The 21,827-nt window shown below is 41.3% G+C and overlaps 3 protein-coding genes across 3 annotated transcripts; 1 reads left to right on the top strand and 2 right to left on the bottom strand.

Annotated features, from left to right (window-relative positions):
• Window positions 1-470: 470 nt before the first annotated feature.
• ELOB (elongin B) lies at window positions 471-795 on the top strand. The gene is given in 2 exon segments (XM_085324803.1): window positions 471-605; window positions 607-795. Coding segments are annotated over 2 exon segments (324 nt in total).
• Window positions 796-9,360: 8,565 nt separating this feature from the next.
• LOC146584419 (beta-microseminoprotein J1-like) lies at window positions 9,361-13,276 on the bottom strand. The gene is made up of 4 exons (XM_085324781.1): window positions 13,192-13,276; window positions 11,663-11,771; window positions 10,406-10,511; window positions 9,361-9,715 (listed from the first exon to the last, which is right to left on the bottom strand). Exons 1-4 carry the CDS (start codon window positions 13,192-13,194, stop codon window positions 9,586-9,588), a joined length of 348 nt encoding a protein of 115 aa, XP_085180907.1. The 5' UTR covers window positions 13,195-13,276; the 3' UTR covers window positions 9,361-9,585.
• Window positions 13,277-17,551: 4,275 nt separating this feature from the next.
• On the bottom strand, window positions 17,552-21,476 carry LOC146584418 (beta-microseminoprotein). Its single transcript, XM_085324758.1, has 4 exons — window positions 21,424-21,476; window positions 19,045-19,144; window positions 18,480-18,582; window positions 17,552-17,918 (listed from the first exon to the last, which is right to left on the bottom strand). Exons 1-4 carry the CDS (start codon window positions 21,424-21,426, stop codon window positions 17,789-17,791), a joined length of 336 nt encoding a protein of 111 aa, XP_085180884.1. The 5' UTR covers window positions 21,427-21,476; the 3' UTR covers window positions 17,552-17,788.
• Between the last annotated feature and the right edge of the window lie 351 nt (window positions 21,477-21,827).

Genomic DNA, 21,827 nt, shown 5'->3' with positions numbered 1-21,827 from the left:
TGTCTTTTCCTGGATATTCAGCATTTGATAGTTCTTGTCTTCTGTCTGACTAAAAACTGACACAACCGAATGACTGCATATGCTCTGGCCAGAGCTGAATCCTCATCTCAGCGTCTCTCTGGACCTGAGGTGCGGGTGGCCCAAAATAAATAGGGAATGAAACTCTTCCAGGCAAGAAACTAAAGTAACGCAAAAACTCTAGCAGTGTTAAAAGCTGTCTGCTAGGGGATGTCTAGTTAGGAACAGAAGGTCATGAATTTCATGTCAGTTAATACCTCTACTTGTGTAGAGCACGAGTCTGTCCAGTAGAGCAGCTACCAGTAGATTTCCTCTCTTGTACCCATCAGACCCATTCACCTACTGACAGTTCTGCCTTGGCTTCAGCTATTCCTGAAAATACACCTTTTTTTACTAAGAGGCCTGAAGTCTCTCTCCCAGAGACCAAGGACTGCAGGAAGCCCTAGGGCAGGATGGATGTCTACCTGATGATTCACCATCACAAGACAACTGTGCATGAGTTGAAGAAGGTGATAGAAGGAATACTGAAAAGGCCACAAGAAGAGCAGCAGCTTTACAAAGATGAAAAGCTGCTAGATGACAGTGATAAAAACTTTGCTAGACTGTGGCTTAAGCAGCTATAGCTGCCATCTTCATGTGCCTGTCACAGTAGGCTTGGCTTTATTCAAGCCTAGCAATGGCTTCTTTGAGCCATTGCACATTGACCCCTTTTCAAGCACTCCAGAGCTACCAGATGTTATGAAGTTACGGGAATCTGGTAGCAGCTCTAGAGAGTAAGACTTATACCAAGACCAACATCTCTTCTGCCTCTTGAAGACAGGATGTTGGTCTATGTATCCTACTTCCAGCCACAGCCGTAATGGACTAATAAATGTGCCTACCTGACTAATAAAGCATTATAATTCAGTTGCACAATGTCAGTGTGCTGTAGTACCCATAGAACTATTTCCTGGGATTCTTCACTCAAGGTTGTGCTGGGGTGAGAGCATGGTAGCAGTCAGTGACATGGGTGCCTATTGAACTTGTTCTGCCACTTGTGTTTCTTCCAGTCAATGCCCATGGCCTTACCAGCTCTGAGTTACTGGTCTTTCTTGAGGAAGAAATGTTGCAGAGACTGACTTCATAGACAAGCAGTTGTTTCTCTGCCTTGGCTTTTGTAAATAGTGTCTCTGAGGACTTTGGATGGAAATCTTGGGGGAGAGGAGTGCAGAAGGAACTTCTGGTCCTGTTTGTTGCAAAATGTTCAGAAAGACTATAGCTCTAAGACCTGAGGAGAGGGCAAACAGAGCTTGTTGCCTCAAAGTTAAGGGACGCTGCACTAATACAATACACAACGAGGAACTTCTAAAGCTGGCATTAAGTACAGTTACTGGCATGAGCTGCTGAAGAAAACTCTTCTTCAGTTGATAGGGATTTTCAAAGCATTCAAAATTTCCTTTCTGGCATCTACCTTATCCATCTCTGAAAAACAAGAAAGATGAAGTAGTAAAGGAAGTATAACCAGAAATGCAAATAATAAAACTGAAGTTTTTGAGGAAAGGTCTGTAAGAAAGGACAATATTGTCATTGCAGACTTTAAAGCATGAAGTATGTACTGTCAATGCTATTACTGTTGAGAAAGCTTATGAAGTTGCTTCCATTCCAATAAAGAATTGATCCCAGCTTTGATCCAGCCCCTCTAATTCAGATTTAATGTTATGTTCTTCCACTTCATCCCTAGGGATGACTGCAAGCCGTTTCGTCTGACTGAACACATAGTACTCTGCTTCAAGAGGCAAATCTTGTTTTTCTTAATATAGAACAAAAGCACTGCAAGTAAAGGTGCTAATGTGTTTATTCCCTGAATGAAGCTTTTGAACAGTATTTTTGCAAAGCTTTCATTCTCTTCATCAATGGTAATTCAGGCAAGCCAGAATATGTCTAACTTCAGAAAAACACTCTAAAACTACCCAGTGCTATCCATAGTTGCTTGGAGGCTTAATTAAGCTAAATTAAGCTCAAGCCTGCCAGCAGAATCAGGATCTAGGTTTTCATGTTCTCTATAGCTCTTGGTTGTCCAGCTGGTAGTCCTTCCAGCACAAGGGCACTGTGGCAGAACCAGGACGCCACCTAGTGACTTTAGCAGGACTCCCCCCCCCCCATTTATTAAAAAAAAAAGTTCTGGAGCTGACAGTCATCTATGCACATGAACAAACTGTACTAATACAGCTGAAATTGTAGAGCAATTTACCCTATCAATTCCCTGATACTTTCACCAAGGCTTGCTGGAAAAATCAAGTTTTCTCTGAAATTCTCGGCTACAGTTGCAGCTGAGTGAGGAAAAAATGGCAGAGAACATCATAGTACAGCACTGACATGCCCCTTTTCATGTCTGATGTAATTTGGTTGTTTTAACTTTTGAACCCTTGTTCTTCCTACTGAAGAGGGATGGAACGGTCTCCTATTTAGAACCCGTACCTGGAAAAAGGTGGAGAGACATGTTAAGGAGAAATATTGACTTATCAACAGAAGTAATATTCTAAAAACACAAGCCCAGGACCGGACATGCAGCCTAATCAGATATTGAACTTCTAGGTGTTATACTCACAAAATGGCTCTGCCAAGACTCAATAATGTTAGTTGATTTCTTATCTATATGTAATGCATTTGTGTCAGTAAATCATTTGTTGTTCAAATGAGAACAATACTTTAAATATTTTTCAATTAACTTGTTCAATAGTTTTCCTTTCAGTCCTAAGCACAAATATTACAAATAGTAGCAAACAACTTAGAAAAAAAGAGACTGTTAAATAATCCAATCTGTAACGTCAGCAGTCTAAAGTGTTTTAACTGAGTAAATAATGCACCAAGCCAGATCCCTGCTCACTTTTCCTGATCACATCCTTTGATGCATCCTTCTGTTCAGCAGCAGGGCAAGAAGAGGAGAGAACCTCGGTAAAATATGTTTTTGCAGCCTCAATTTTTGTCCCCAAGCAGGAGATGGGGAGACTAAGGGGTAGTGTGTTTGGAGAAATCCAGCAAGGCCCAAGCGAGGAACTGAAAAGCGCCTCAGTGAACTGCTGTGCTCTGATGAGAGCACAGCTGGGCTCATAGCACTGCACGACAGCGAAGCTGCTCCCAGGTCCTGAGCTGGTATTTCAGTGCAGTCAGCCATGCTGCACTTCATACAACAGACTGTGGTGTCTTCTGCTTTCTACAGCTTGGGCAATAGTTTTTTTCACAGTCTCTAAGCCCTTTTTTTAAAAAAACGTTCTGTTGATTGGCCTCATCTTCAGGAGGCCAGGATGGCAACAGGAGAAGCCCCTGGAACTGCAGAGGGAAAATACTTGTGTGTTTTGAAAGAGGTTATCATGTTGTGGTGGCAAAGGACTGCAGTCTATCAGTACTCTGTAAGGGAGACCTGCATGAATTATTTTCTATGAAAAAACATTAAGGCTCTGGAGAAGTGTAAAAAGCGAAGGTCAGTGGCTGAGATTTCTGTGCTGAAGGAAACAAACTGGCAAAACAGAATTTGAAGGGTGGGCAAGAGCGTTACAATAACCAAATCCTGGTGTGCATTTTGAATTGGTCATATGATTCTGGGTTCCAGAACTTCCTGCAAATAGCTGCGATAAAGCCGATCAGTTTACTCTAAAATAAACCACAGCTTGGCTTAGGGAAACATGCACAGAATAGATTTGAATAGAAACTTTTAGGCTTTCAAAAGCTGCCAAGGCAAATTTTCCTGCATAGCATTAGACAGAACTAACTAAGAGAAAATTGAACAAACTAAATTGTCATAAACTGAATTCATGTATATTTAGAAAATAGCATGAAGCAGAATATGAGCTGCAAAACTTTGGCTTCTGTAATATGCGTAAGATAAATGAGATATGCATGCTCTTTGTTTATGGTTTAGTTGGGTTTGATTTTCCAGATTGCAGCAAAAGTTGTAACTGAAAAAAAAAACATGAATAGGGTGTGAAACTGTTGAGTCTTACGTGATAAACAATCCTTAATACAAAAACTTCTAATAAATTATGGTATATGTATTCTACTGTTGGGCCTGGCAAGGAGTGAGTTTAGAAGACTTGATACCTGGCATTATACTTCATTATTAGGGCTAGAAGAAGGTTTTACCTGTGATCAAAAGGCTTGCCTTGAAAAGGATTGCTAGGTGTGGAGGGACCAGAGTTAGCCATCCGAAACTTCCTCCCTTCTGTAGCAGGGCTAGTGGGAGTGCTGCGGACCTCCAAACCGAGAGGTGGAAACCGATGAAGGAGAGCACACAACCTCTTCAGCTCTGCCCAGAGCTTGTTGGCCTCCTCAGAGTTTGCAAAGTCTTTTTTGAACCGTTTCCATACCAGGATAATTGAGGAAACTGGCTCTCATGTAAATGTTTATTCTCTCAGCCATATGGAGCTAGTGTTGTTACACTAAAACTTTCTTTTCTTTTCTTTTCTTTTCTTTTCTTTTCTTTTCTTTTCTTTTCTTTTCTTTTCTTTTCTTTTCTTTTCTTTTCTTTTCTTTTCTTTTTTCTTTTCTTGTTCTTTTCTTTTCTTTTCTTTTCTTGTTCTTTTCTTTTCTTTTCTTTTCTTGTTCTTTTCTTGTTCTTTTCTTGTTCTTTTCTTTTCTTGTTCTTTTTGCTTGTTTTGGGGAGGAGGAAATGTAACTGTATGTCTCGAAGTAGTGAAATGCCGAGATAAAACATCATTTGGCAAAGGTGGAAAGAGCAAAGCAGAGTTTTGTACAATCTGTCTATACTTTCTTACTTTTGAGGGTTTTAACGTCCTCCCACAGCTAGTCTCCTTGCTAAAGTGAGGAGCCAGGTCCCTGCTCTACTTCTGACGTTTGAAACTAGATGCAATAGGTAATGTCTGCTCTAAGTTTTGAAAAGGAAAGAAAGAAGAGGAAAACACACAGCTCTTTGGAGGCTTTTTTTTGGATTACACATGAAACTGATTTTTCTCACCATACATCCATAAGAACCATGCATCATGCAAGACCTGACAGATTGTGAAGAAGGGTACTCGAGTGGCTTTAAAATATGATTAAATAGGTCTGGATCATGTAGGATCATCAGCAAAGTGGTTTTCCTGGATTTGGCCACTTAAGTCCTACTTAGGCTTAAGGAGGAAATCAAATCTTTGGTCAGAGCTTACTTGAGACTTCATGTCCTCTGCAGATGCACCTTTGAACTTAATCTAGGAATCTTTTTCATACAGAAAGACATCTATGCTGGTACTCCGCCTGTATCAGCTCTTTCGGAGGAAATTGCAGACAGCAACCTTACAATACCCAAGCTCTGTGGTGTACTAGTTCCTCAGAAAGTATTTCTGAGTCCTCTGGCCTCAAGCCTGGAGTACTGGAGTCTGTGCTAGTCTCATCGTAGGATGCCTTCAAATACGCTTTCCCTTTGTGTCAGCAAGCAAGAAGCGGTAAACGGGCTCAGTGTTTCTCAAGCAATGTCTCTGAATGTAGATAGATTTCTGTGAGTGGAAAGTCCTGAGCTTTCCAGGCCAGTAAGGGAGTGGGAAGCAGAAACAGAAGAGGGAAGGTAGTATCCTTCCTCGCAGTCATACTCAGCCAAAATTCTCCTGAGAAACACAAGCCTGTGCTTTGAGGTAGCTGAGCTGGGTTTGTATATGCAAGTGTGTGGGTGCAGTCCCAAAACAGTTCCAACTCAATTTCAGCATCCTTGGCAGGTGCCGAAGGGGCAGCAGCCTGTCAGCTAGCACGATGAGTTGGACCGGACTGTTGAAAAACAAAGTTTTGGTGCTGGAATAAGGAGAGTGGTGGTAAGAAACAAGCAGGAAACTAGTAGTACGCACTGGATTAAAGCAGTTTGGGAACCGGAGCCTGAGGCAAAGGCAGATTTATACTACAGGAATTAACCTTTTAAGACAACTGGCGCCTTTTTGTGGGCAGCACTCAAATTGCATGTGCTGCTAAGAGCAGCAACACAGAAAAATATCTCTTCTTTATGCTGTATACAAAATTCTATTACCTGAGCCCAGAAATGACCTCTGTGGTGTGTGTGGTCAGATAGAGGTAAGGGTGCATTCTCCTATAGCAAATCAGAATGGCCTCAAATACACCACCCTCTTTTGGGAGGCAAACTCTCTTGCTCTTCTCTGGACACTGGGACAGGCCATGAGTCTGATCTTACTACCTACTGTAAACAGCAAGGCTCATGTCTGAAAATAGGAATCCTGTCTGTGCAGTGATGGCCACCCTAAGTCACAGGATAGAATAAGTAGAGTGGTTTTTAAACTAGCTCTCATGCTCTTGATGTTTAGGTAGAGTTCACCTGAAATACCTTGGGAGTTGTAATGCTTAGGAGTTGTAATTGCTTTGGACAATTTTCAGGTGTTAAGTAACAAGATGCCTCATCTGCTTCTACTCTGTCTCAGCAGTATGCAGACTGGCAAACTTAACCACACAATGAGAACCTCGGGGGTAAACAGATTTCAGTAGATTTCGCTCTGTTCAAGAGATAAAACCATAACTGGCAGCAGAACAGAAAGGATGGATATCCTATAAACTACTGGAGGAGAAGAAAGTAGCAGATTTAGTGATGCAGAAAAAGAATTAACCGAGGGGAGGGGAAGAAGATAGCAGGAAGGAGAAAAACATCCTCTTTATTTGGCAGATTGAACAGAATTCAATCATCTCTTGTATACAGAGACCATAAACTCAATCTTTAACTTGAGTCAAATGCCTGACACAACTTTAGACTGATCAAAGCTTTGTTTAGGCCATGGTACTAGAGAAAAGGAATAACTCCGTAGTTCAGAAGCAGGTCTACTGTAGTGCAGGAAGTCTCTGCATTAGCAAGAAAATCTATACCACAGTCTTCAAAAATGTCCTCAGAACACCTTATTCTTTCTCTAGTGTTATATACTATATTCTCTAGCTTGTAGTCTTCCTGAGTATCATTGCAAGCAGAATCTTACTTTTGGCTGATCTTGTGAAATAATCACTAAGGGACATTTGATCAGGACAGAAACTAATCATTTGCCTAAATAGCTGTTTACAAAGCTTGTTTCAAAAAGCATTGTACTCACATAAATATGCCACTGGCAAGTCCCTGTAGTGTCCAAATATGAGTAGATGTTCTCAGGAAAATCTAATTCAACAATCCAACTTCAGGTAAGTTTGAGGGTAAACTACAAAATAACCTAGTGTTGTAACAGACTAATTGTCAAGCTAGGTTTGGTGAGTACTTAATGATCAAAATCACACTCACTAAAAGTAATGAGAGATCAGGTACTCTCAAACTGAAGTATTTTGGCTGTGGAGCTCTGGAGCTCCCCATACAGCATCTTCCTGGATTTCACAAGAGCATTGATTCAGTTGCAACCCCTTCTTGCACATGCTCCTGGCAGCCTGCTGACAGCTGCAGGCTCTCTGATCTGCAGCACAAGATCTCTATCAGTGCTGCAGTTTTTCTGTGGTAGTCCTAGAAAGGAGGAAGAAAGAGAGAAGCAGCACACATCATGCAGAAACTCCTTAGCTTTCTCCAAGTAGACATAATTGCTACTGCTGAATCTTGATATAAGTGCTTTATGGGCTGTGTGGCGCCTCTACTCTATTTGTGCAGAGGCATAAGCAGCTTTGTCTGGTAAGATTTCTCTAAAGTACATCACTGGAGGTCCTCTTTCGAGACAGCATGTGGTCAGTGTAGGAAAAAGAGCATGAACAGGGTTCCCTTCTGGGAAGGAGAAAGGTAATTGGAAAGGGAGTAAATCACTGGGGTGCAGTTCCTAGGATCCTGTGCTGCTCAAGGGTCCTGTGCTACACAACTGCAGGGTTTGCCTTGACCCCACAGACGGCAAGACCATGCCCATAGAATCACAGAAGCATAGAATCAGTAAGGTTGGAAGGGACCTCTGGAGATCGTCTAGTCCAACCTCCCCACTCAGCAGGGTCACCTAGAGCATGTCAGACAGGGTTGCATCCAGGCAGGCCTTGAAGATCTCCAGAGAAGGAGACTCCACAACCTCTCTGGGCAACCTGTGCCAGTGCTCCATCACTCTCACAGGGAAAAAATTTCCCCTCACATTCAGGCGGAGCTTCCTGTGCTTCAATTTCTGCCCATTGCCTCTTGTCCTGTCACATGGGACAACAGAAAAGAGTTTGTCCCCATCCCCTTGACACTCTCCCTTCAGGTACTTAGACACACTGATAAGATCCCCCCTCAGTCTTCTCTTCCCCAGGCTGAAGAGGCCCAGCTCTTGCAGCCTTTCCTCATAGGGCAGGTGCTCGAGCCCTCTGGTCATCTTCGTAGCCCTACGCTGGACTCTCTCCAGTAGCTCCATGTCTCTCTTGTACTGGGGAGCCCAGAACTGGACACAGTACTCGAGATGAGGCCTCCCCAGGGCTGAGGAGAGGGGCAGGATCACTTCCCTCGACCTGCTGGCAACACTCTTCCCAATGCACCCCAGGAGACCATTGGCCTTCTTGGCCACAAGGGCACATTGCTGGCTCATGGTCAACCTGTTATCCACCAGCATTCCCAGGTCCTTCTTGCAGAGCTGCTCTCCAGAAGGTCAGCCCCTAGCCTGTACTGGTGCCTAGGGTTATTCTTCCCTAGGCCATGTTCCTGCTGATATTGTGTATGCTTGTTCCATAATTTGGAGCAAGGAAGTGTGGAAGCTCTAATATGTCCTTTTCTGTTACGGTGAAATAGAGCACGGGACATAGGATGCTCATAGTCACTTACGTGAAGAAGCAGCTGAACAAATACACCCATAAAGATTACGAAGCAATACCCTGAGGGAGAGCTTATACTGGCCTGTGCATCCCATTCAGTTATTGCTTTGGATTTGCTGGGTCTCTTCTCAGTTTAAGCCCATATCTCTGTTCGTGCAGTCACAATCCTGCTGATCAGCTAGTCTGATGGCTTGAATTTCTTATGGGTTATTTTGAATAAAGGATCCTTTCTTCTGCCCAAGCCTCAAGCTGAAGACTGGGTTTGCTGTGCTGTGGATGCAATGAGAGGGTAACGCTGAATGGGTCCTGCAGTCCATAGGTTGGACAAGCAGATGTCTGTCCAGGGAAATAGCGAAGTTAAAAGATCAGTATATATGACATTCTCATAGAAAAGTGAATTTTCAAAAGATTTTTTTAAGCTACTTTTCATTAATTCTTGTAGGTTTCCTTTCTCTGAAAAGAAAGGAAGGGACTCATTAAATCACATGCATTTCATCTTTTCATCTAATTTTATTTTTAACTTTAAGATACAGTTGTGTGCAAATAACAGAACATAATCTCTGGCACCAAAGTGTGACTGAAGAATAATTAAAATTAGCAATTACTCGTGATACTAAAAAAAAAAAAAAAAAAAAAAAATTTGGTTTTTGATCTCAAGCAAGGAACAAGCCAGCTCTTTCTTCATTGAGAAGCAGAACGCAGAGAAACAGAATCTTTTGTGAGTAGGTACAGCTCTCGGTTTTATCAAGCATTGGGTCTGGGGAGTAGATTTCACTCAAATGCTGCATATTTCAATGTATTTGAATTTGAAAGAGGAAGAACCCTTGAAATGAAGAAAAGGAAATATCCTCCAAATCCACCACCATTTTTCTGTTAGCCCACCCATTCAAGGACTTGACATTCTTTTGCTTGATCAGCTTTCTCCACTACTTTGTAACTGCAGGTCAACTTGTCGAAAATACTCTCACATTTCTCTTCATCAAAATTAACTGGCCTTGCATAGCTGTCATTGGCGAAAAAAGACAGATGATGAGAGCAGGAAATAAACAACTTCCATTTGAGACAGTATCTACACTTTTAACAGGAAGAGGCTGTATTGGGGCAAGATGAGGTGATTGCTCAGGAGCAGAAAAGGGAGCTTCAGCAAACATTACTTAGTCTGTTGCTGAAGTAGGATGAGGGGAGAATTGTAGTTTACCGGTCTGGTTACACCTGAGGAATATTCATTGCATTTATTTGCTACTCCAATCATATTATTGATTAATAATGTCACTGCCATGTCACTTCAGCTACAATATGGAACGGGAATTGCATGACTGGCTAGGTGTGACTATAATAAAAATTGCAGTCAAGTCTATGTATTGTGAGCATTAGGAAGATCTGGATCAGGAGTGTTAGAAAACTCTGAAGCAACTAAGTGTTCTCACTTGAGTCAGGACTTCATCTGAAACTTTTGCCCCAAGAAGATTTAACTTTTTGGTTTTTTTAATCAAGAATTATTTTTTTAACATAAGCTATATTTGTCAGGAACTTCTTACATGCTCAGTGATGATGGTGTTGGGTTAATACATAGCTTTATGGTATGGAGTGAGAGGAGGGTTGTGGTCATTTCTCAGGGACCTCTGAGAAAAGAGAAGTGCTTTGTGCTGTATCAAGGTAGCAGAGGAAAACCCTGCTGCCAGTCTGAACTCACCTGGTACAGCAACTCAATCCTTCCCTGAAACAAACACAGTCCATGCAGTTCTTGGTCCTCCATTGGGAGCCAAAATCATGCAGCTTTCCTTCAAAGTCAGTGCAGCCTAAAAATATAGTGTGCAAGCAGCCCTCAGTTGCAGAACAATTGCACTAACAATGCTATTGCCTGTAAAACAGGCTGGAGTCTTTGTAGACCTTTAACATCCCTATTTGGTAAACACAGAGGGTCCCCAACAGTGCAGGACTAGTATTGTACTCATTCATGGAGAAGGGTATCCTGGGCCGCTCCATTTCCTCTGGCTTTCAGCAGCACGGGCTTTCCTGGAGCAACTCATCTTTAGATACAGTAATTGAAGCACCCAGCAGAAAGGAAATTAGGCAGAGACTTGGTAAGGAGTAAGAAAAGGCTTTGACCTTCCTCCCTCTCATTAACACCAAATGTTGTTGACTTGTTATTTAGAGCAAGACTAATTCTGCCCAGAAAACTCTCCCTAGTCCTCAAATGCAGGAAGAAGGCATTTAGTGGATGTAAAGTACCTGCCCAATGGTCGTGTAATAGATTCCCTGAGTGATGTGGAAAACAAGATTTTATGAGGACAGGGCAAAACAGAGTGGAGGGTTTTGGCCTTCTAGGTTTGGTCTTTGCATACTGCTTTTGAGCATTTATTCTTCTCTAACTCCCCTCATCTGCAGTCTGATAGACTAGCTGTGTTCTGGAAGGGTGCCCCAGCCTCAAGGGGAGCAGCAATTTCCTTGGCATAGGGAAACAGCTAATGAGTACATTGATTGGTGTGCTGAACATTTGCCTGTCTGCTCCTTGCTTTACACTGACCATTCATAATGCCCTGCTGTACAGACATGCACACTCCTCCTTCTCACTCTCTTTCTCTCTTTCTCTCTCCTTTCTCCAGCTCCTTCTGGCTTTCTAAATATGCTAGGTTTGAACTGCAAATGTAATGCACTGGGTAGCTGCTGTTGTAAAAACAGAATTATGACTTCATGCAGATGGATAAACTAAACTTATACTTCTTCCAAAATCCACTTGCAATTCAACCTCTGTGATGCTTCTCAAACAAGCTCTTCTCTTTTATAACATGTTATAAATTCAGTGCTCTCTAGATCCCATTTTTTCACCTGTTTCCCATGGTTTCTCCCCACTGTTCCCAGTTTCTTCTAACTTGTGATAAATTGGAAAAGTCAAGTCAATCATTGTTTATAGTGACGTCTGTCATGTTGAAGACAGTTGGCTTCTTACCTAGGATCTCATCACCAGGCTTTGCAGGCTTCAATTCTTCCACGAAGCAAGATGCATTAGATAATGTCACACTAATGACAAGAACGAGAAGGCAGGCCAAGAAGGTTTTCTGAAGAATAAAGCAGAGTTAATGTGAATACAAAATTAACTATTGAAAAGTCTTGATGCTGCCACCTTTAGGAATAGAAGAGTTGCCTTGTGGCTTTGAATCAAAATCCAATTGTCTTTTTCAGCTTAGACATACAGCTAGAAATACCAATAGATACATCCCCAGCTATTTTAACAACTTGTGCTTTTTAGTTCTGGAAATTCTCAGTTCAGTGCATACCACTTCACTCAAGACAGTTCTCACTGGTATGTAGTACATAGTCCTCAGCAATGCAAGTTGCCTGGTCTAAATACATTATTATGTTCTCTTTGAAATACTTGTCATGCATGGCACTAGCTGTATCTGCAGAAATCTGTTTACCAGCAAATGTGGTCATGTTTGTTTTGCCCAAAGATATTCTACTGGTAAACAAATTCTGTCTGGAAAGTTGTCATTTTGTGAGCTACATCTGCATGTGTATTACTTTTTTTTTTTTTTTTTTTTTTTTTTTTTTNTTTTACTGTTGGCCAGTTTTATTTTTGGCTCAGGAGGCTGCCATCCCTTCAGGACTAGAAATCGAGAAGGGCAGTAGCTCTACCAACTTTTGGGCCTCTGATTCTTTGCAGAAGACAATAGATGAAGTCTGTAGCAGGGACCAGGGAGATGATGGAAGGGGCAGAGCATCATTCTGGAGGTGACGAGGGACAAAAGAAAAGTCTGTCTTTCTAAGCTGTTAAAATTGGGCATTACCTGAGACAAGACTGTGAAATTAACCTGTAAAATGAGTGGGTTCTGCTCTTCCCTCCCCTTCCCCTGTATTTTTCCCTGTATATTTGTCTCTGGACACTGGATGTCCAGAAGATTTATTGTTTAGTATATCTCTATTTCATCTCTATCTTCTTAAAGATGGGGGGAGCGATAAGCTAGAATTTAATACTGCAGAGAAGAGATTAAACATCACCAGTTAGTTTAATAGATATTTCTGTAGGGACAAGATAAAGCAAAATAAACTAAATTGAGCACTGAAAAAAGGGGATTTCATTGGAAGGCAGAAAATTTACAAGACAGTAGATATTGTTATCACACAAATCATATGATTATTGCTCCAGTATCATTGACAATTAAACATGAACAGGAGCATCTAGGCAAGTCAAATACAGCATATTAGCATGATTTCTACGTTCATAACCTGTCCTCCTCATTCCTTGCTTCCCCTATACACCAAACATATCGTGGAAGGGGTGACGATGTCTTGCTACAGGAAAGGATCATAGAGTAAATTAGGTTAGAAGAAGCTCTATGTTTTGAGAAAAGGACAGGTAGGCAAGAACCTTGAGTAAGAGACAGTAGAATTTGTATGGCAAGAGATGTCTGATAGAACCTCCTATAAGATCTCTAGCAGCATACCATATATTTTACAGTATAAAATGCAAGGACTCACCATTCTTGCAGAATTACAAAGCTTACAGTAAGGAGGCAGCCTGTAGGGCTCCTATATAAAGAGGGACTTACTGGTACCAGTCCTTGAACAAACTGAGTATACATGAATGACTCCAATAAGGTTTTTGCCAAATGACCTCATATGGGTGGGTGTTATTAAAATAAGTCAATTATAAACAGGAAAGTTTGGTCGCGATAGGCACTGAAGAAATAGGTGGGGCTTCTGTGCATCAGAACTGGAAGGCAAATATGGGAGGTACTTAGAAGAAATTTCAGGACTGGAAGTAATATTTAACACTCAAGCTGAGAAGCCCTTTAGAGATTGTGTGGTTGTGTTGTTACTCACACCAAAATTTGCAGGCTTGATTTGAGCAACTCAGTTTTAAAAGAGACTGAATTTGAGCAATCTCCTAGCTTTTTTCGTTCATCAGCCAAAGATGAAAGAAGGTGTTTGTGGGAAAGGATTGATGGTGGTAAAGGTTATATGGAAGACTGAATCTCTGTGGAGAGAGGCTGACGTCTGCAGGTCCTTAGAAAAGGGTGCCAGTTAACCATTTTCCTCCTTGCTCAGTTTTCCATTAAGTAGAGCACTGTATGCTCAGGCGCTCTCCAAGTGTAAAAGAAGGAATCCTGTACTTTCTCCTTTTATCCTCGTAGCCAGGAATGGCCCGTTCTGCAAAGGCCATGTGTTGAGGACAGATGCAGTTTCCAAAGGCTTAGGACAGTAGCTTTATAGCAAGGGAATCAAGTACAGTTCCCTCTTGTTTAGCTTTTCAAAACTGTGTAGCACTGGTTACAATAAGCCCATCACAGTCTGACTGCCTAATTGTGTGGCCTTCTTGTTCGGTTTGGCAGTTCACATTGAACTCCATGCTGGGGTGACTCCCCTACCTCTTTTACCTAGTTTCAAATGAAACATTTGGAACTCTAGGAGGAAATAAGGCTTCAGATTTTACTCAAGTTAAAAGTGAACTAAGCATCTCCAAACACTTAGAATGTGGAATTCATTTGAAGAAATACTAAGAATATGAATGTGGTCCTATGAAATAACATACGTTTCAAAAGAAAATGTAGTCTTAATTCATAATACTAGAGGTACTTAAAAATACTGAGATAATTGCATTAACCACACGGCACAGTTCCAGGCTGTAACAAGCTCGGAGCTGATGCTCATGTGCACAGTTCTCAATGGTTCCAATTAAAAAATAAATGATGAGAAGCTTCCAGGTCACTTTTGTTAACAATCATATATATATTTTTTTAAACAAGGACTTAAAAAAATATGAAAACTTCAGTTTTTCCCAAGAAAAAGTTCTGTGAGCCATGTAAGTAGGAAGCCTGTGGATCTCCATGCTTAGAATATTACTTCTGCTAAGAAGCTGCAGCTGCTTGTTCTTTAAATGAGCATTCAGTCATCAGTTGCCAGTTCTATAAAATGTATTTCATTTCTAGACTTTTATAGATTGATGTTTTCTATATGGAATTGCTCGTAGTTTTTGGCCTACGAAAATTTTTTTATTTTGTTCTTCCTATGAAATGGGAGGCTGCATCTGTACAATTTTGACAGGGTTTGGCAGAAAAGGGGGGAAAAATCGTTCATGACGTTTCAAAATTATTCCTCTTCATTAGGTATGTAACCTATTTTGGAGGTATTTTTGAAACTTTCCTTAAGCAGTATGAGAACTTTCACTTCCAAAAGCTGTTGTTCTGGGAAAACAAAACATTTGGGTAATGACATGATTAAATCAGTAAATGAAAGTCAAATTTTAAAAATGCATATGTAAATGTTTGTACTGGGAAAAAACTGAATTGACTTGAGTTCTGGCCCTAGAGATTTCCTTCAGCTTTGAAGGAAGCAATTTTACAGAAATGTTATTGACTGGCATTCAGCCTGCAGTGCAGAGAACTTTAAAAGGCTAAGAATGTGATAGTAATGCTTGCAAAATGCTTTGAGGCTTTTTCCCAAAAAGAAGTATCTCAAATGAAGCTATACAAAAGTTTAAAATAATATTCATAGGTAAATCACCAAATACAAAGCCAAAGAAAACATATCGCATTACATTTTTTGATTGTACTGATGGCTCACAGAGCTTGAAGCAGGTCTTCTTGAGAAGCAAGTACCGTGGCTGGATAAATACAGGCAAATAAATTTTCTGGACCAAATGAGGATTCCTGTCCTAAGAATACTCAGCAGGGCCATTTGCAATCTTGTGCTTTTACCAGACAACAGATTTACTGACATCATGAAGTGTCATTAAACAATCCACTTACCCTGGAGGGTGTATTTGTTTGCAAATCAGATAGATGGTAACAGCAAATGGTTTTTGATTGACTTTTATACTCAATCTTGGATCAAAGAGGCCACACTAAGGCAGCATATTATAGGATATTGTAGTCTGACCTCCTGTGTGTGAGCAGTTTTAGGATATAACCAGCTGCTGAGTGGGAAATTTGTTTTAGAACACCTTCAGTGGCTGGACTTCTATCCCCAGTGATAGACAGAAGTCAAGAATTTAGTTCAGAAACATGGGGGTTTGGAAGGTCCCAGATAGAGGGTATGCATGTAGAGGGTCTGGGGTGTCCCTGGCACTAGGCTCTAAGGCAGAACCATGGGGAGAAAGCTGGTATGAGGGCATAGCATGGCTGTTGCAAATGAAACAGAGGCAGAAGAAGACTTACTATCTCCATAGCGTTGAGTATTCTCAAGGTTTACTACTGGGGGGGAGAGGAGAAGGAACAAGGGGAAAGAAGTTAATATTTCAGCACAGAGGGCAAGAGATGGCAAGGCAGAACACCAGCAGCACCCAGCATTGCCCCCAACACACCAGAAGGTTACCCTCAGGTAACCACCACTGAGGTGCAGGGTGGATTAACTCAGTGCACAGAATGTTTTTCTTCCTTTTCCCTGTGGAAATCTTGGTCGGTCATTGACTGTTGTTACTTTGTCTATTCACAGTGCAAGGAGTTAACCTTCCTAATTTCCATTCCAATCTATGTAGGATTCAGTAGATGTCTGTATTTGAGGTCCCTAGGGGAAAATTCTTTCACTGTTCCAGTGGCTATGCTACAAACCTGGAGGAGATGGTCTCAGTATGTTACATGGGACTTCAGCACCCAGCTGTTATGGTTTGTAACCTGTCCCTCCAGCCTAACGCAGCAATCAGAAGGATGTTTTCTCCTCCTCACTGTTTTGGAGGCTCTCTGGTGTCTTACTGCCCCAGCAGCTTCTGGCTGACCAGGCATTTGAAGCAAAGAAGGCTGCTGAGTTTACCATTTTTCCTTTCAGAAGATAGAGCTTAGAGGAATAGCTGGGAAGCGCCAATCAAAATTCATGTCTTATCAGAAGCGGAAAATGGCACCACCTCCTCTGAAATGTAGGCAAAACCTGCCCACCAAAATGAATAGAAGTGTTGAAGGGGAGGTGGCCGTGACAAGTGGGTACCTGGCCTTGGGCTAATCTAGGAGTTACATTTGAGAAGGATGGCAAGTTGAGAAAGAAAACTGATCGCTTCTCTCTGCAACCCCTTCTATCTCTTTGTGTTGAGAGTGAAACTGAAATATGGCTACAGGCCAGGAAGACATGTTTGTAGTCAGTAGACACTCTTAATATGCTGGGGCAAGAAGGATGCATTAGGAAGACAATGGGCCAAAAGTCTGGGTTTTACTAAATGACCTGTAATCACTTGTGCTTTATTTGCCATGTAATAGAAAGATGTGTTGAGGACTGACAGCTTGTATAAATCGTGCCTGAATGTGTCTCCCAAAGAATTACTTTGTAACTTGAAGGCTCACGCTTTTGGCTGGGGTAATGGAAGATGATATACTTAAATTAGCAGACAAGGTCTTTTTTGTATCCTGGCAGTAGGTAGCACCTCTGTGTGTCTAGCTCTGACAAGGAAGCGATGAAGGGGCAGCATCCTAAGAGCATCTCTTGAGCCAGCTAAGATTGTGCTGGATTCTCTTCCTACTCCAGAGATTTCCAATATCTGAGAAGTGGGATGCAGCTATGGCAGTCATGATCCACAAAGAGTTGAAAAGTCATCTCAGAAAATTGTGATATAGAGGAGGAGATATCTTCATGGACGGAATCTGGTCCAGTGACCTCCTCCTGCTGTGTTCCTGGAGTGGAAGCCATTATGCAGCATGTTTGAACAGGTACATCCTTTCCTGGTGATGGTGGATTTTGTCACCAGTGAAAGTATAAGGCTGCTCTAATGCTTGGTTAGAAGGGAACCTGCAAAATGTGGGAGTGGCTTGTGCCAGGGCACTGGTATATAGTGTGTCAGAGTAGTGAGGTGATGAATGCATTCCTCTTAAAAAAGCTGAAGTTCCCCATTGTTGTTACATAAAAAGAACGACTGTTATGAAGGGCTTCTGGGTTGCTTTGTCTGGATTTGTTTTATTCAATAAAGCTCAGTGATGCCAATGTCAGTAATAACAGAAATGACATGTTCTACCTGATTATACATCTTATATACTGAATTGGAAGAATTAGGAGATTAAAACTGAACTGCTGAAGTACTCTCTCTTAGAAGATCTCCCATGTCTTTGAACATCTCTGTCACAGTAAAGCATCTGTAGGAAAGGAAGAAGTAGGGCTAACCCACACGAGCATATACAAAACATGTTTTTGTAGGGTCGTCCTTCTGTACCACATCGTAATCGCAGCTTTCCTTGTTGAAAACCATTTTACATTTTTCTTTGTTGTAATTAACAGGAGTATGAAAGCTGTTATTGGAAAAAAAAAGGCAAATGTTAGGATGAGAGCAAAAGTTCAATAATTTAGTGGTTCAGTGATTATACCTTGAACAACTGCTGAGTGAGGTATCTCCGAAGGTGAATGTTAGAGTGAGATGACTCAGAGCAGAGCCCTTGTCACTCTATGGTCTCCATATTTAGTGGAGAAAAGCATCTCCAGAAAGTGATTCTGATCATTATGGGCCTTTATGAGTGGCCTCAGTTAAGCACCTGGTGATACCAATTCCTTCTCACTCCCACTTTCCCCACCAAGAAAATCCTTCACTGCAGTGTGAAAGGAGTTTGCAGATGGCTTAAAGGCAAAGCCAAATTTCAGAAGGATGTGTCTGGAAGGGCCTGTCCACTCCCAGGAGATAGGAAGTGAGCTAAGGAGAATACCTCTAGGGATTTAGGTGATCAGGAGCTATATGTGACTTCTCCCAGCTTTGTGACATAGATGAGGAAAGGCCTTTAGGAGCTCATTTATTCTCAACATATGTGAACCCACAGTCTTCCAATGGACAATGGTCCCACTAAGAAGTTCAGACTTACAGGGTGCAACAACGCATTGCATCTCGGCTGCAGCTGCATCTGTAGCAACTTTCTGTCCTTGGGATTTCTCCAAAGGGATATAGCTTTCCTTCCAGGACACAGCCTGCACAACACAGTAGCAAAATAAAATTATTTAAGCCTCCACATAAAAACTAAAAAGTTTTAAAATAACTTAGAGTCTCCTGGAAATTCTCTGTCTTGATACTGGTAAAGTAGAGCATTCTGCTCTCCTGGCTACTACCCAGGGTATTCTGAGAGCCTGAACCTGTTTTCTCTTCATTTCTTAGAGACAGTTTCAGTGTGACAGAGCTGGGGTAAAAGTAAGCAACTAAATAGCCAGGACTGCTAGCTGCTGTCACAACGTATTCCAAATTTCTGTAAACTCCACTAGCAGCTTCATATGCTGGAGAACAGAACTAATATTGCTGTAACTACACCCAGCGAAGCTTGATGCTGGAACCTCCTATTCAGATCTGTCTGACACCTCCTCCCTCTCCAAAGTTTCAGGCCCCTCCTGGCAGTTTCTCATAGAGCTCATCCAATATATAACTTTCCCTGTTTTTACCTTCATCAGATTCCCCTGGCTGCCTCATTTTCGTAAAACAGTATGCATCGCCCAGTGCCACTATGATGTCCACTGCAAGAAGGAAAGCCAGAAAGCCCTTCTGTAAAAGAGAGAGATAGAGCGAATTGCATGAATTTAATTCCAATTTAATTATCTTTGTTTTGAAAAACACATGGAAATATTGTAAAAGGGAACTCCTAGATATTTCATTGCATTGATGACTGTAAAATCGCAGAGTCTCAATACTAGTATACACTTGAAAGCCCTGTCAGACACTGTATTAGTGCTTTATTTATTGCCTTCAAGTCAGATTTAGCTATTTCTCCTGCAGATGACTGTCTGTGTAGCATTCCATTGTTCTGCAACGATATAGGCTTCCTAAAGACAGTGAAAGGTTCAGAAACTTAAGAACATGGTGAGCCAAGGTGAATTTCCTCCCTTTGCTGTGGAAGTTGCTTGCTATTTTAATCCTTGAAACACTGCAATGTCACAGGGTGTAGGGATATTTATGGTGCAGCAAAAGGAAGAAGAAGGGACTCCGTAATAGTCTGGGAAGGGTGAAATGCTCAATTTTCATAGTGATTCTGCAGTTTGCAGTTCCTGAGGCTTTGGGGTTGAATGGAGTCAGTCACCACACTCAGCACCATACCCAGAAAGATGAAAGTTGACAGGAGAGACAGACTATTAAAATATGCCATTCCATGGTATCTGGCCAAAGCAAAATTGTCTAGCTCCTGTACTGTGAAGTTATGAGAGAGCACATACTATTGCAGCCTCTCTCTGCTAAGCCTCCACATGCATTTGGCATGGATCTGTAGGGCTATCTGCTGTGCTACTGCCTGGGGCTTTGTGAGTTCGGGGGATCCTGGCCTTCCACAGAGGATCTCAACATGTTTGGGATACTGCTTGCTTGCTGTGTGTTAATTGCCCTGAGCTTGCTGAGTTTGGGGGTGGTCTTCCTCCAAACACGTTCAGCTCTTTGCAACAGCACAGGCCAGCTCTGCCAGAGGTCTTACTGTTGTCGCTCATGCCTTTACTGCAACAGCTAGAATCCTTCTCTTTGCTCTCCTAGGCTGACTTCTGTGAATGTTTTATCCTTTGTTTGTTCTAATGTTTGTCCTTATCTTGCTATTACTAAACAAGCCAGTCAGATGAACTTGGACACGCTTCTCTCCCTAAAGAGCGAAGTTTTAGATCTTCCCCTGAATAACAATCAGCAGCAATAAATAAAGACAGAAGGAGAAGTGGAGGTCCGTGGTGTAACCAATGTCTAAATTGGCCTTATGCTGGAACAACCAAAGGATACATCAGCTAAGAAACAATTATTTAGCAGAAAAGGGCCCACATGTGAGTAAGCTGAGTGTAGAGGATGTCAAAGCAGTAACAAAGCACTGCAGAATCAGCATCTTTCATTAAAAATGGGGGAGATTATTACTGTTACACTAATGCCAAGAATCTTAGTTAAACATCAAGGTTGTGTTGTTCCGGGCTTCCCACTAACAAAGCACTTGAAGAAATGTTTTTTGCTTCAAATAGTTTGCTCCCTTAGAAAGGAGATGTCATGACACATCTTGCAGAACAAAATCTTCCGAACTGGATTGGATAACTTTTGAAAGTGAATGAATTCATGTGGAATGAGATACCAGATCACCCTGTCCAGTTACATTTTTTTCCAACTGAGCATAGACAAGCCCTCAGAAAAGTTTAAGCAGAGAAATAAGTACATGATAATTTCTCCATTTATTTACAAATCTATTTATGTTACAGAAACTACTACCTCCTTTGTAAAATGTAGGTCATTCTTGAGACTGTCATCAAAGATAGTATTTAATGTCTATATGTGTTGGGATTATGTGGGTATAAATTAGGAAAAAAATGGACCATAGGGCTTTGTTTATCTATTTAGCAATGCCTAATTGATTCAGATTCTAAAACACATTTGGAAGCTTGAAGAGCTGAGTCAGAATATCTCACGATACATCAAAAGAGAAATACAGGCAGAATACACCCTGCATTATAGATTTCATTGTAAGGGGAGTATATTTTGTATGTATTTCACATCTATAGCTCTTAAAAGCATAGTCCTAAATATTTACAAGATTGCAAAGACTTTTACAAAAGAAATATTTCCAAGAAAAGGATAGCAGCAGGTAAAGGATCCGGTGATATGTTTGTACAGCTTCTTGCAAACAATTACAAAACAAAGAGCAAAATTCACAGTCAGCTTCATAAATGTCTCATTTTCTTTGCATCTTCTATTAGGTTTTTTAATAAAGTATAGTCACATTGAATAAATCTGTAATTAGGTGATTCTCTTAATACCCTTCTTTTGCATATTTAATATAAATAGCTTTTAAAGATCTGAAAAAAATGACTTACCATTGTACAATGTGTGGATTCCAAAGCGCTCAAAATCTCCAGGTGAACTCTGCAGTGGTGCCTTTATATTGAGCAAGTCAAGTCTATAAAAATAGCTTGCTCAGCTCAAATGCAGTTGTGTTGAAATTTCTGAGGAAATCGCTGAAATTTAGCCAGCTGGTAACGAGAAAGTGCTTGATTCTGCAGAGCACTGACCCAGACAAAGGGCTGAACTAGGAACTCCCTATTCCTTGTAAGCTTTATGATTAGACTGAATAGCTTTTGGATGAAATATAAGTACTGACAGGCTGTCAAGGTAAGCTGACACAGAGAGCCGTAGGCAGTATTGTATGGTTGGTAGGTTGTCTTATTAGTCCGGGGATTTTTGGCTTTGGCAGGAATGCTGAACATTTCTTCTTTCAGTG

This window comes from Rhea americana, unplaced genomic scaffold, assembly GCF_003343005.1.
Source record: "Rhea americana isolate MKP2758 unplaced genomic scaffold, rheAme1 scaffold_93, whole genome shotgun sequence".
Taxonomy (NCBI): domain Eukaryota; kingdom Metazoa; phylum Chordata; class Aves; order Rheiformes; family Rheidae; genus Rhea; species Rhea americana.
Note: the sequence above shows the minus strand (reverse complement) of the source record. Positions and strands in the feature narration are given on the sequence as shown.